Here is a 13,006-nt window from a genome sequence, read left to right as displayed (position 1 = left end):
CAGACTGGATGACAGGCGGCGTCAGGCGGCGGCGGCGTTCTTTGAATTGGCTTGGCTCAATTTGGCCTTGAGACCTCGTCTTTCTCCGTCCGTCCAATCGACGTCAAAAAAAGTTGCAGCCCAGCCGCCGGCAGGTCTTCGAGAGCCCAAGACGACCAAAGGCCGTGGCCATCGTGAGGCGTACTCGCGAGGTCATCGCAATAGCCAGACATCGTGATGTTGCTCATATTGCCAATGACCAGAACAAGGAATCTACGGACGCGATACGACGAAATTTCTTCTGTGCTCTCCGACGCCCGCTCTCATCGACTCCACCCATTGTGAAGGGCCAAGTCGTCAGCGCCATTCATCGGCCCTTGGCATGTAGTAGGCGCTCCGTCGTCCTCCTCGTCATCTTTGCCTCCCCTCTCACCTCCACCAGGCAAAATAAGCCCATTGCCATTGGTATTCTCCCTCCCTGACGTGGCAACATAGCTAGCCTGCATCGCGGGAGGTGCAGCCATCTTCCCATCTCCCGCCCCCTCCCCTGGCGGCCCCACAACGAGCGCTGTGCCGCCCGACCCACTTGTAGGAGCAGCTCCCGCGGGTTGTGAGATCCTAGAAGCGGCCGTCTTCAGCTTGGCATTGTCGCTTCGCAGCGACTCCAAGCTGGAGAGGTAGGCCTCATCCACTCCACCGGTCACGTAGTCCCCATCGAAGACTGCCGTGTCGAATCGCTTGATCTGCACCGTAGTCATGCACTCCTGCACACTCTCCACCAAGTCAGGGAGAGTCTGGTAAATGACTAAGTCGGCGTGAATGTGCGAAGCCACCTCCTCTTCGGTGCGGCCATGCGCTACCAGCTCGTGTCGGGAGGGCATGTCAATTCCGTAGACGTTGGAGTAGCGAATGGCCGGCGCACACGAGGCCATAACGACCTTCTTTGCTCCAGCTTCGCGCGCCATCTGGATGATCTCTCGCGAAGTGGTACCGCGAACGATCGAGTCGTCAACGAGGAGGACGTTGCGCCCTTTGAACTCCATAGCCATAGCGTTAAGCTTGCGACGGACGTTCTTCCTTCGTACGGACTGACCGGGCATGATGAATGTACGGCCTACGTAGCGGTTCTTGACAAAGCCTTCGCGATATGGTACGCCGAGTGACTGGGCTACTTGGAGCGCAGCAACGCGCGAGGTGTCCGGTACGGGGATGACGACATCGATCGTCTCCATGCGGGCGCGCAGCGTCTTACGAACCGTCACGGCGAGGCGGTCGCCCATGGCAATGCGGCTGCGGTAGACAGAAATACCGTCCATGACAGAGTCTGGGCGAGCGAAGTAGACGTACTCGAAGATGTCTGGCGCGAACTCGTAGGCGGATTGGTCTACCAGCACGCGGCGAGAGACCTGGTGACGAGTGATGATGATGGCCTCGCCAGGCTTGACGTCTTCGAATTCGTCGAAGCCCAGCGCATCACCAACGACGGATTCGGAGGTGAAGCAGTAGTCCTTGCCGTGTCCGACGGCAGGGCTTGAGGTGCCCGACGAGCTAGCAGTGGCTGATCCTGCGTCTGGCGAGTTGCGCGAGCACAAGCCGAGGGGACGAATGCCATTGGGATCACGGAAGGCAATGATGCCAAAGCCGGCGAGCATGGCCACGCAGGTGTAGCCGCCCTTTGCCTGCTTCATGAGGCCTTGGATGGCCGTGAAGATGTCCTCTTCGTTGATACGGAATTTGCCGGTCGCCTGGCGGGGAGGAGAGAATAGAAGGCGGTCAATCTTCAGTCCAGTCCATAGCATCCCGCAAACCCCCTTCGCACTGGCTCACCTGCAGATTGTTGGCAAAGATGTTGAGGAGGAGCTCCGAGTCCGAATCAGTGTTGATGTGACGGTGAGCTTCTGCGTCGAGGAAGGCTCGCAGCTCCGTTGTGTTGATGAGATTGCCCTGACGAGAGAGCAGCGTAAGTGGCCCACAGTCAGCATACAATTTCTCTCGCTGTGTCTTCGGCCGGGCCCACCGCACTCACATTGTGGGCGAAGACGATACCATAGGGCGAGTTGACGTAGAAGGGCTGAGCCTCTGCGTGGTTGGACGAGCCAGCGGTAGGGTAGCGGACGTGACCCACGCCCATTGAGCCGCGCAGGCGGGCGAGACTGTTGGCATCGAAGACATCTCGGACCATTCCATTTGCCTTGCATTGGTAGAATCGCCCACCAGGTCCACAGGTCACGATGCCCGCTGCATCTTGGCCGCGGTGTTGGAGGAGGGAAAGAGCCTCGTTGATCTCAGGCGCAGCCGCAGCCAACTGAGATGACAACAGGAGGGCCAAGATGCCGCACATGACAGCGACTGAGCAGCAGGAGGATGGAGAGGAGGAGGAAAGAGCGAAGAATGGATCGACAGATGTTCTGACTCCTGGTTGCTCCTCGACACGCCTACTCTCGGCGCCTTCGGGCGTTGAGCCTCAAATCGCGCCTCTTCTCCAGAGCAAAAATCGAAAAGCGCGGCTTGTCGCAGGCCAACTCTAAAGCCGCGACTCGCTCGCCCAGCCTCGTGGCAGAAAGGCTTGGGTGCCTGCCTAGCGCTCCACAGCCGCCCGCCGGATGGAGGTGGACGGAGAGAGGCGCCATGGGGCCCTCACCTGAATTGACTTGACGGCCAAGCCACGAGAGCGAGAGAGCGAGGTGAGGTCGCGAGCTTGTGAAGCTACCCAGCATCCGCACCCGTCGGCCGTTGTCACCACGCATCCTCGATCCAAAGTCACTTGCTCTGTTCCTGATCCCCATTTCACAACCCTTTTCCCCCGCATTTCCAGTCATCACAGCGCAACATTGCATCGAGCGGGTCAGCTGTTTAAGCACCATCACTATCACTACCAATCACCCAACGCCAACCTCATTGCTGCAGCCCTCTTCGTCTCCCCTCTGCATCTGACTCCACCTTAAACGCGACATCCCAAGCGCGACCTCCTTCGTCGCCGTCATCGCCCATCGTCGCGATGGATCCTCGCAACTTCTTTGGTGGCGGCGGGGATCACCAACAGCAACAGCAACAGCAACAATACCAGCATGGTAGCCAGCAGCCGTTTGCTTCAACATCACAGCTAGGCGATCTTCCGCCTGAGCTGCTTCAGTGGCACCAGCAGCAGCAGAATCCCCACTTCCCGCAGCAACAGCCAATGCAGTCGTATGCCACCTTTCCCTCCATCTTCCAGCAACAGCAACAGCAACAGCAACAGCAAGAGCCTTTCATGCAACAGGACTCGGCCTCGCCCACGTCGCTCACGCAGGTGGAGTCATCATCGACGTCATCGCCCTCGGCTTCAAATGCTGGCCCACCGAAGAAGGCGAGCCAGGCAGGGCCCGTACGCTCAAAGACCAAGAGCGAAAAGGCATCCAAGGATACGACGGCGGATGCAGCAGGTTCAGGAGGAGGAGCGAGCGGCGGCGACGAATCGTCCAAGGCTGGTTCATCCAAGGCAGGCGCAGGTGGAGCGTCAGGCAAGTCTGCGCCCGTACGTGCCGCCTGCCTCTTCTGTCGAGCCCGCAAGTCGAGATGCAATGGCCAACAGCCATGCCACAACTGCATCAATCGCGGCAGAGAAGACGACTGCGTCTACACAGTCTCAAGAAGAGGAGGCAAACCCAAGCCTAAGCCCAATCAGTCGCAGGAAGAGGCTAATCTCGAGCAACATCTCAAGCGGCTCTTCAACCTCTCGCAAATGCCGTCCCAAGTCCGCATCCCTGGCGCAATACCCCAGCTCCTTGAGGCACAGAGGGAGCAGGGTGCCCAGCAGTTCAGCTCCGCTTCTCCTTCGCAGCAACCTCAGCAGCAGCACCAGCAGCAGGCGCCACCCGCGATGCCCTTGGCTGGTTCGCCTCTCAGTCTTGCGGGGTTGGCTGCGGGCCAACCAGGTCCAATACCCATGGTTCCACAGTCACCGAGCGGCAGCAGCCATTCGTGGGATCCCATGGCCGCATTCTATGCTGCCAATCTTGGCCAGTCGCCCTTCTCCACGGGCTCATCTGCCGTTCCGCAGCAGCATGGCGTCATGTCTCCCACTATGGGCGGGCCAATGTCACCGTGGTCTATGGGTGGCCATCAGCACTCCAACACCGGCCTAGACCTCTCTGGCTCCGCAGCCACTCCAGTGACTGCCCCACCTCACGCAGTCCCTGGAAGCTTCGCCGGCACCTTGGCCGGCGGAGGCGGTGTTGCAGGCGGCGATGTTCACTCGATTCTCATGGGATACTACAAGCACCTCTACCGCTTCTTGCCCGTCTTCCTTCCTCCGGAGTATATTCACATCATGGCCAATCGGCTTAGCCCTGAGTCGCCATTCATTCTCTCGTTGCAGGCCATCCTCCCTCTCCTCTCACACGGCGAGGCGCACGAGGACGCCGAGAACGCTCAGGTTTCATCATCCAGCAGTGCCAGCGTCGGCGCCGACGTCAGCGCAGGAGGCACAGACACTTCACAGCGCAAGCAGCAACTCCTGCAGGTTGCCGCCTTTTACGAGCGCAGGGCGAGTGAAGCGATTGAAGCTGTACTGGAACGGGCAGAAGGGCATTTGGCAAATGGCAAGACGGACAGTGTTACCAGCCAGGGGTCCACGCTTGGCGTCATTCAGGCGTTGGCTGTTCTCTGTGTCTACCACTACGGCAGCGGTCGAGCACTCAAGGCTCGGCTCAAAGCGGATCAGGCGCTTGGCCTCTGCATGGCTAAAGGTCTGCACCGCCTCAAGCGACCAGAGAGCGGTGACTTTAGCTCCTCCTCCTCATCGAGCTCCATTCCCGCCACCAAATCCAGCTTCGTTGCCCCGGACAACGATCCCTTTGGTCACCAATCCCTCTTCATGGACATGCCTGATGTCGTTCTCTACGAGATGCAGAAGCGTGTATGGTGGACCTGCTGGTCTTCCTCGCTCTGGTGCGCGTACAACACGGCCATCGTGCCGACGATTCGCGCCGATGATCCAAGAGTCAGGACGGAGGTGCCTGCTACTTCTGACTCGGGGGCGTGGGCTGCGAACGTCAAGAGCTTGCAGCTGTTGCTACTCATCCAGGAGAGGGTGCTCGCGCTCAGCAATGGCAAGGAGCTTGACGAAGGCGGCAGTGGAAATGGCAACGGCAGCAGCAATGGTGGTGGCCAGCACACACGAGACGAATCCAAGTCCTCGACGTACGCCCCCTCATCCAATGGGGGCGATGCCGCTACGCCCACCAACAGCTCAAGCACAGCGGAGCCGGCCTTCCATTCCCTTCCGAGCAATGCCACGCGCCAAGACATTCTTGATAGCATGATGGACATCGACCGCAATCTGCAAGCTCAGATCGCGGCCATCGAGTCGGACGAGTCTGCCTTCAAGCAGCTCTGCGAGGAGCCAGAGGCTATAGCGAGCAGCGTGGTTGGGCGAGGAGACTACAAGGGCGGGGACGACTCGCCTGAGGCTCTCTCGCGTCGCTTAGAGAAGCAGCTTGTGGCCTACCTGCGCCGCTCTGCTGCCATACAGGTGTATACGAGTTCTCTAACGCTGCATCTTGGCCAAGCATTCCAAGGTGCCACCCTCTTCGAGCGCAAGTTGTGCTTTCTCAACACCATTGGCGAGAACGACTCGAGCGCGGCTTGCCAGGTACCGATGCCCGACTCCTTTTCTGCCGCATTCAGTTCGGCGCAAGGAGGAGGTGAGGAAGAGGCAGCCAAATCAGCAGTCGCAACCGCGGTCAGCAATGCCGCCCAGGCGAATGTGGCTACTGCAAGCACGCAGGACCTCTTCGCTCGCGGCCCCTTCCTCCCTCGCGAGTCATTGGATCGATGCGTGCATGCGTCGAAGCGGCTCCTCGAGATTGCAAGACATCGTCGCGGCCCTACTACGCCCTCGAAAGAGGGGGAGGTCAAGCGCGAAGATGGTACAGCATCAGGAGGCGACGCTGATGCCGCCAAGGCAGCTGCAGCTGCAGGCTTGAGTGAGCCCAATCCATTCAATGCGTGCAGCTTCGTCCTCATCTCGTTCACGCTGCTCATGCAGGCTTTGGCGGTTAGCAGCGGGAGTCAGGATGCGACAGGTGGTGGAGAAGAGGAGGTTGGGAAAGGCGATCAAGATTACGCGGGGAGCGACATGGACGAGGGCGAGGGTCAAGGAGGCAGCTTTGCGTACACCGCCGACGCGGCCGGCAACGAAGCGGGCCCAGACAGCGACTTTGACATGGATGAGTTTCTCTCCTCCACCAACAACGAGGACGGCCCGCCTTCGATCTCAGCAGCTGATGACAACGACTTCGCGAGCAGCGGTCGTCGCCCCTCGAATCAAGGCCGCTCCCACTCTTCAGCGGATGTGGATGCCTTTTCCCGTGGGCTACTCCAATCTGCACAAGGAGCGGCGGCGCTCGGTGGTGGAGGAGGCAGTGCGGTGGCCAGTGGCTCAGGCACGCCTTTGCAGGGCTCAACACAGCCGCAACAGAGTGGGCAAGCGGAAGCAGACAGGCCCGATTCGATTGACTGGGCCTCGCTTCTTGCCTCGCAACAGCAAGACGCTCCCTCCGGAGCCTCCTCCCTACCCTCTGCCGCCGAGCAGGGCGATTCCACCTCCTCCTCAGCAGCTCAACGTCGTCGTCGTCGCGAGAAGCTACGCGAGATCTGGTCGCGCGTATCAGAGGCGCACTGTACGCTCCTCGGGCTCAGTCGCTACTGGAAGATGGTCGAGCCCATGGCCGACGAAGTGAGCTTGTGCTTGGAGACGAGCAAGATGCTATTGATGCAGTAAGGCCACCAAGTCTGCGGTTAGACGGGCAGCGTATTTTGGGTTTTCACATCGATCAGTTCGTATACAGTCAATACAACACCGTCATTGTTCGTCATCTGACTCTGCTGCGAGTCTGTTTTGGGGCGTGCGAACTCGAATGAAGAGCAGAAAGGAAGAGCATCGTAGTGCTCGGTATCATTGAAAGGCAAGCGATGAAAAGAAGAGCAAGCAAGAAAAGCGCGGATGGTCGTGATGGTTGATCATGAATGCGAGAGAGGCATGATCATGAAAAAGTGCTTGTGTATCGTATGCAAGGAGCAGGCGTCGCTGAGCCAGTGAGGTTGAGGAGGTGACGAGTAGGCCAAGACGAGAGTGAAACCGGAAAAAGACGATGATGCGCCGTCACGGCGAGGTCATCTCGTCTTCTTGGCGCCAATCTACAGGAATCCGCTCTCAGCCAACAACCTGCCCAACCTCTCGTCCTCCCTCTCTCGGGGCTCGATACTCAAACTCTGCTGGTAGAGTTCGGTGTCTCCCCTACTCTCCACCAGATTATCCTCAATGAATCGTTGAATGCCGGCAACGGGCGTGAGGTTATATGGCGTGCTCTGGTAGATCATGATCTCCCTGATCACTTCGGCCGTCTTCTGCCTCTTGCCAAAGTTGATGAGGCGTTCATCGTTCTTGAGGCGGTCAGAATTGCCGTCCTCGATGAAGGTCAGGTCGGTGAGGTAGACGCCCAGGAAGGGGACGCAGGGTGGTTGGAGCTTGTGAATCATCTCACGATAGTCGGAGAAGTTCTTGGAGGACTGCATGATGCGATTGACGTTCTCGTGGAGAGCGACGTAGCGTTGATTGACGCTGCACGGGAGACAAGGTGGGTGGATGAGAGGTCAGTGATGAGCATCATAGGGCACGGCTGCCTACCGCTACTCACGAGTCCCATGTCCTCTTCAGTCTGTAGACGGGAGCCGAGTTGAGCCCGGAAACGATAGCCGTCATGGTGGAAAAGTTGTTGAGAGATCGACAAGCGTCTGCAATCGCAATAAAGTGCTTGATCCAAGCCGCACGCTTCTTGAGATCATCCTGCACGAGGATAGCCTCCGCGACCCAGCCAGTAATCCGATTCGACGTGCTAATGGTATCCTTGATCCCCTTGGCATGCAGATCAGAGTCCGGCTTGCTCCACGCCTTGCCCAGGCACTCCACCGGTTTGATCTTGCAGTAAAGCTTGTGATCAAGCAGCGTAAGCTGGCGGGCCATCTCTATCGGGTCGATGTCGAGGAACTTAATCTTGCGCAGCGACTTGGGCAGGATGGTCGGTGGAGCAGAGTTGGGCATCATCATCCTGCGAACCATCTGCTCTCCGTCACCCTGCCTGCGCTCGACGAGGCGCATCAGCTGCTTCGATGGCAACTCCATTGAGTGGTAAGACATCTCCTGCGCGAAGCCTTTCACGCGGTCAAGGTGTTCGTCATCCTCTCCTTCGTAGAAAAAGGCCTCCAGCCACGACTTGAGTACATTGAAGACGCGTAGGCGGATGGGAATTTGCTTTCGTTCCGCCCAGAGCTGGTGCTCTTCAGGGGTAAGGCCGGAGGGGGGCGGGATCTTGAAGCGGGCGAGGAGCATATCGAGGAGCTCGTGTGTTGTAGTGAAGGAGCGGTACGTCATGAGGAAGGTATTATTAAATGCCGAGTCGAAGGTGTTGTGCATAGTCAGGCGCTCGAGAAGGGCAGGCAGCGTTGCACCCTTGACTTGGCCTTCAGCACTCATAATGATGTCCTCTGGTGCGTAGTCGGGGCCAAGGAACCAGGGGACCTCTTCCTGCACTCGCTTCTTGGCCGCTGTTATTGATGCTGCGGAGGAGGCGTCGCCTCTGTCAATGAGAGTGCTCCCGGCCGTTGATCCTTCTGGAGGCGAAGGGGCTACCGCACCAGAGTCATCGCCAAAGAACTTCTTGATCTTACTGCTCGTCGAGCGATTCCTCGTCGACTCGGCGTCTGCATCCACTTGAGCACCGCTGGCACCGAGAGATCGGCTCCCTTCGACGCTGGCAGACTGCATCGATCCACCCGTGGTCACCGACGTAGAGCGATCGCGATTGCCGCCGCTGCCGCTAAATAGAGACGTCGTTCGCTGTCCAGCTTGTGGTGCGGAGCGCTGTACAGGGTCCATTGAAGGGAAGAGCTCTCCAACCGACTTGGCAGCCTCCTCGACACCGTACACTCTAGCTCTTGCACCTATGTAAGGCAACTTGACACGCTCTTGCTCCTCCGCGATCTGCAACAGATCGTCCGTCGCTTCCAACATTTCACGCGAAAGCTCTTGCAGCGATTGAGCTGTCGCAAGCAACTTCTGCGTTGCTTCGGGCTCGACGACGTTGCGTCCATGTGCCGCTTCGGTTGTGGTCATATCCTGGGCATCCATAATCAGAGTTGAGCTGGCATCGTAGCTTGCCTGCTTGAGACTCATGAAGCGATGGAGGCCTTCACGCGCCGATACGGTTAGAGACTCCCAGCTCTTGGAGGTGGCGGGCGTAGCGGCCGACCCGGACGAGTCAACGTCGAGGGTGGAGGCGAAGTCGAGGTCCTCGATGATGGCAAGAAAGGTGCCCATGCGGACGGAGACGAGCTTGACGTGGCTGAGAATGGCGGCGATCGCCGAACTTGGCAGCGCAGGTGTCGCATTGCGTCGCCCGCTGGTCGGAGCCGACAGGACAGGTGTGTCGTCGCTGGCGACCTGTTCGCTATTCTCCGCCTTGACCGTCTCCAGCAGTGCCATGATCTGCAGTTGCAAGTCGTCAAGCTGCGGTCTCACGCACTCGTTGACCACTTCCTCCCCGACTCGTTGACCCGGGCGTCGCCTCATCACCTCCTTGCCATTTGCGAGCAACATACGAGCCTCACTGCTCAGGTTGAATGCCCCACTAAAGCGATGCATCGACTCGAGGCGAAGTGCTGCGGCCTCTCTTGCTTGAGGCGAGACAAAGCCGCTTCCACGCCACGCTGCAGCCGATCCAGCCCCGCTGAGTGAGTCGCGACCGATGCCAGCTGATGGCGAGTCCTCGGAGCGCAAAATTGCCTCTAGCTGCTTAGTCCAAAGGGGCTGCGCTTGATTCGCGGTGGAGAGAGCCCGATTGCTGTCGAGCTCCTGCGCAAAGGCGTCCACAAGATCCTGCAGCTCGCGAGCATTATCCGTCACTCGCTGCCTGAAGTTGGTTAAGCGTTGAGCAAGAATAGCAGACTTCTCGTCATCTTGCGCCTCGCTCGTCGACGGAGGAAGCTGCTCGGTGACCGCTCGTACGGAGAGTGCCAGCTTGGACGCTGACGAATTGATGCGCGCGCCTAGCTGACGAATGCTTTGCGGTGGACCACCTTGGTCTGACTGCGAGTGGATAAAGACGACCGAATCCGCGAACATCGACATGGCGTTGCCACTGCTGCCACCCTCGGCGTTCTGTAAAGAGGCAAGCTCGGCGATTGTGGCCAAATCAGCGGGCGAGACGTTGAGTACGCCCGCAGCGTAAAGAAGATCGCGCAAAGCATTGATGACGGTGTGACTTGCTTGAACCAGTCGTATACGCTCGTCATCGTCGCTGTCTTCAGGCTGGCCATCGCCGTTCTCTTGACTGCTACTATGCCGTCTTTCGCTTTCCTGCTCAAGACGTGCGAGTGCGGTGCCGGCTTGGCTGATCATGAGCGGCAGCGACTTGGCTCCCCTTGTCTGAACGAGCTTCTGCAATTCCTTTGCCTCCTTCTCGTCACGCAGCATCCGCGGCGGTCGCAGCTCGGTTGAGCTGCGTTGCCTACTCGCTGCAGGCTTGGCGGGCGAGCCGTTGCTCCTCGTATCGGCCTGACCCCTTCTTGCGGTGATGTCTGGAACAGAGGCACTCCGGCTGCCGCTTGCTTCGTCGAGTTCCTCGTCGCCAGAGTCATCGGCGCCGTCTGGTAAATCAACAGACTCTGCGCCGGTTCTCGTGTTGTAATAGACGATCTGAGGAGAGAGACACGGTCCGATGTCAGTATTCGCATCCAACAGAAGCCTTTATTCCTGTTCAGACTTACATCACCGCCGTCTGTGAACTTGGGTACCCAATAGTCGCTCTCCTTGGCCGCCGCGGCCTTCTTCTGTATAGCGGGCTTCGCAGACTGCTGAGTCGGTTGTTGCTGCTGCTGACGTGACTGCGGCCCAGCAGCGCTAGCCGCTCTCCCTCTACTCTGCCAATCATTCGATCCGTTTGCACTACGCTGCGGCTCAAGAGCGGTTGAAGCCCGCGGCCTCCCGAAGCTATCCGTTTGCGCCATGCTCCGCGAAGGGGCGCCCGTGAGATCGATGTCCGGATTCCTACCCGAAGCAGTCATTGCTGGTGGCGCTTCGCCGTCTTCAGCAGCGAGCTCCGGATCTCTTCCCGCATCGAGCATAGCGGCTTCGGCCAACTGCTCAAAGGCATCGGTCGCATTGCCGTCCACGCCAGGCAGGCCTGCCCCGCCCTCTCCTGTGCCCATCAGCTCTCGTAATGCTGCAAAGTCCTGACCAAGACCAAGAGCGGCAGAGAAGTCGCCGTCGTTTGGATATGTTGCTGTTGAGAGTGACAGAGCGGACTCGAGACCTGTGGTGGCCTGCGTATGACCCCCTGCCGCTGCTAGTGCGTCGACCGCACGAATGTCGGCCTCCTCGTCGTCAGCCACATCGAAGTCCAGTGTTGGTTTCAACCCTAGAGCCATCTCCCGCTCATCGAGCTCGCGCTGCGCCGTCTCCTCATCGATGGTTTCTACGTAGTTGCTGGGGAACCAACCGCGCTGATCGCAGAGGATTCCGTCCCACCATCCAGTTGGCAGCTGGGTGAGAACCTCGATGATGTCGCCTCGCTCAAAGGAGAGGGAGGACTTGTCCGTTGCTGTGTATGTGTAGAGGGCGCGGACGAAGAAGGACGGAGGATCCTCCTCGTCGGAGGGGGAGTAGGACATGGCGAGGAAGGAGGATCAGACGCGACGACGATGCTGGTAGTATTAGCGGGCAAGGATGGCAGAGATATGTGTTGTCGATTGCAACTCTGAAAGGTCGAGCCCTCCACCGACGAGAGGTCTCACCGCCGGGTCCGGGCGCAGAGGAGTCGAGCTGAGGTGTTGCCGCTTTGACCTCGAAGTCGACGTTAGCCTCGATCGACGGCGGGAAGTGAGAGCGGCAGGCTATGAAGCAGGGAGACGACCCGCGATGCCTTACGATAAGAAGCCTGGCTGTCGTAGCAGTCGTGGGGTCGCGATGACAGCCTAAGCTGCGTGATTGTGAGGATGTTAGGTGGTTGAGTTGTTGAGCAGAAGCAACGGCTCGTCGTCTTCTCCGCCTTCGAGAGCAGGCAGGCCAGGGGGGTGGGATACGCGGCCAAGCAAGCAAGCAAGGCGGCGGCGTCGGCGGGGCGTGGGAAGCGCACAAATCGCAGGCAGGCGGACAAGCAAGAGAGGGACGCAAGAAAGACTAAAGGGCAGCTCAAAAAATAGCCACGACGGTGACGACGACCGAGAGAGCCATGGTCAGAGCAACATCACACTGTCGTCAAGTTGAGGCTGAATGGATGAGCACCCTGACACATTCGCCCCGCCCCTTTTTGTGTGATGACCACAAGCCGGAGCTTACCAAAGGGCAAGCAAGGACGAGCCGAGCAGAAAGGCTTCAGGAACAAAGACTTTGCCAGGGTCGCGCCTACTCAGGGCTACAGTGGACGGTGGGATATCGCGGCTGTGTGCCTGAACACTGACTCGTCTTGCAACCTCGCTGTCCCCGTCTCTCCACTTTCTCGTCATAATCGATTCGTCCACTGCTCTGCCTCTTTCCTCGCTATCACGATTGATTGGCGGGCCTAGGGCGGAGACATGCCGTGCGAGAGCGAGATCGGCGGGCGGAACAAGAATTCACATAGCGGCTCGCCTGTTTCCATCTTGACCACCAGCACGACCATCACCACAATTCAACAATTCCATAGACGCCGGCCCAGACGGCAGCGCCTGCTCATGCTCTGGGCTTCTCTTCCTCACGATCCAGCATAGACGCTTGATAGACATGCGTGGGCCAGGGCGGGAGGCGCCGCCTCTCACCGTCGAGGACCCCTCCCCCGCGTCTCGCGATAACGACGATGCCAGCCCCTCGTCGCCCGTACACTTGGCATTCGCAGATCTGCGCTCGCGCTTCGAGAAGCTTGCGGGCCCATCCCAAGCAGCATCATCCGCAGCGGCGTCGTCGTCGTCCGTGACACTCCCAGCATCAAAGCCCGGCAACACGGCATCTTTG

General features: G+C 59.0%; 3 protein-coding genes across 3 annotated transcripts; 1 reads left to right on the top strand and 2 right to left on the bottom strand.

Moving 5' to 3' along the window:
* Positions 1–74: 74 nt before the first annotated feature.
* Positions 75–2,425, bottom strand: BDZ90DRAFT_254778 (putative ADE4-amidophosphoribosyltransferase). The gene is made up of 3 exons (XM_025507837.1): positions 2,006–2,425; positions 1,807–1,923; positions 75–1,724 (listed from the first exon to the last, which is right to left on the bottom strand). Exons 1-3 carry the CDS (start codon positions 2,318–2,320, stop codon positions 303–305), a joined length of 1,854 nt encoding a protein of 617 aa, XP_025360685.1. The 5' UTR covers positions 2,321–2,425; the 3' UTR covers positions 75–302.
* A 283-nt stretch (positions 2,426–2,708) lies between these two features.
* BDZ90DRAFT_233657 (hypothetical protein) lies at positions 2,709–7,267 on the top strand. The gene is made up of 11 exons (XM_025506712.1): positions 2,709–3,050; positions 3,087–3,493; positions 3,530–3,601; positions 3,629–3,712; positions 3,740–3,863; positions 3,894–4,073; positions 4,104–4,207; positions 4,238–4,275; positions 4,306–4,429; positions 4,460–6,440; positions 6,506–7,267. The coding sequence occupies exons 1-11, from the start codon at positions 2,978–2,980 to the stop codon at positions 6,880–6,882; spliced, it is 3,564 nt and encodes a 1,187-aa protein (XP_025360684.1). The 5' UTR covers positions 2,709–2,977; the 3' UTR covers positions 6,883–7,267.
* Positions 6,858–12,095, bottom strand: BDZ90DRAFT_233656 (hypothetical protein). The gene is made up of 3 exons (XM_025506711.1): positions 10,786–12,095; positions 7,659–10,714; positions 6,858–7,582 (listed from the first exon to the last, which is right to left on the bottom strand). Exons 1-3 carry the CDS (start codon positions 11,686–11,688, stop codon positions 7,159–7,161), a joined length of 4,383 nt encoding a protein of 1,460 aa, XP_025360683.1. The 5' UTR covers positions 11,689–12,095; the 3' UTR covers positions 6,858–7,158.
* Positions 12,096–13,006: the final 911 nt, after the last annotated feature.

Source organism: Jaminaea rosea (genome assembly GCF_003144245.1).
Source record: "Jaminaea rosea strain MCA 5214 unplaced genomic scaffold BDZ90scaffold_12, whole genome shotgun sequence".
In the NCBI taxonomy this organism is placed as follows: Eukaryota; Fungi; Basidiomycota; class Exobasidiomycetes; order Microstromatales; genus Jaminaea; species Jaminaea rosea.
Note: the sequence above shows the minus strand (reverse complement) of the source record. Positions and strands in the feature narration are given on the sequence as shown.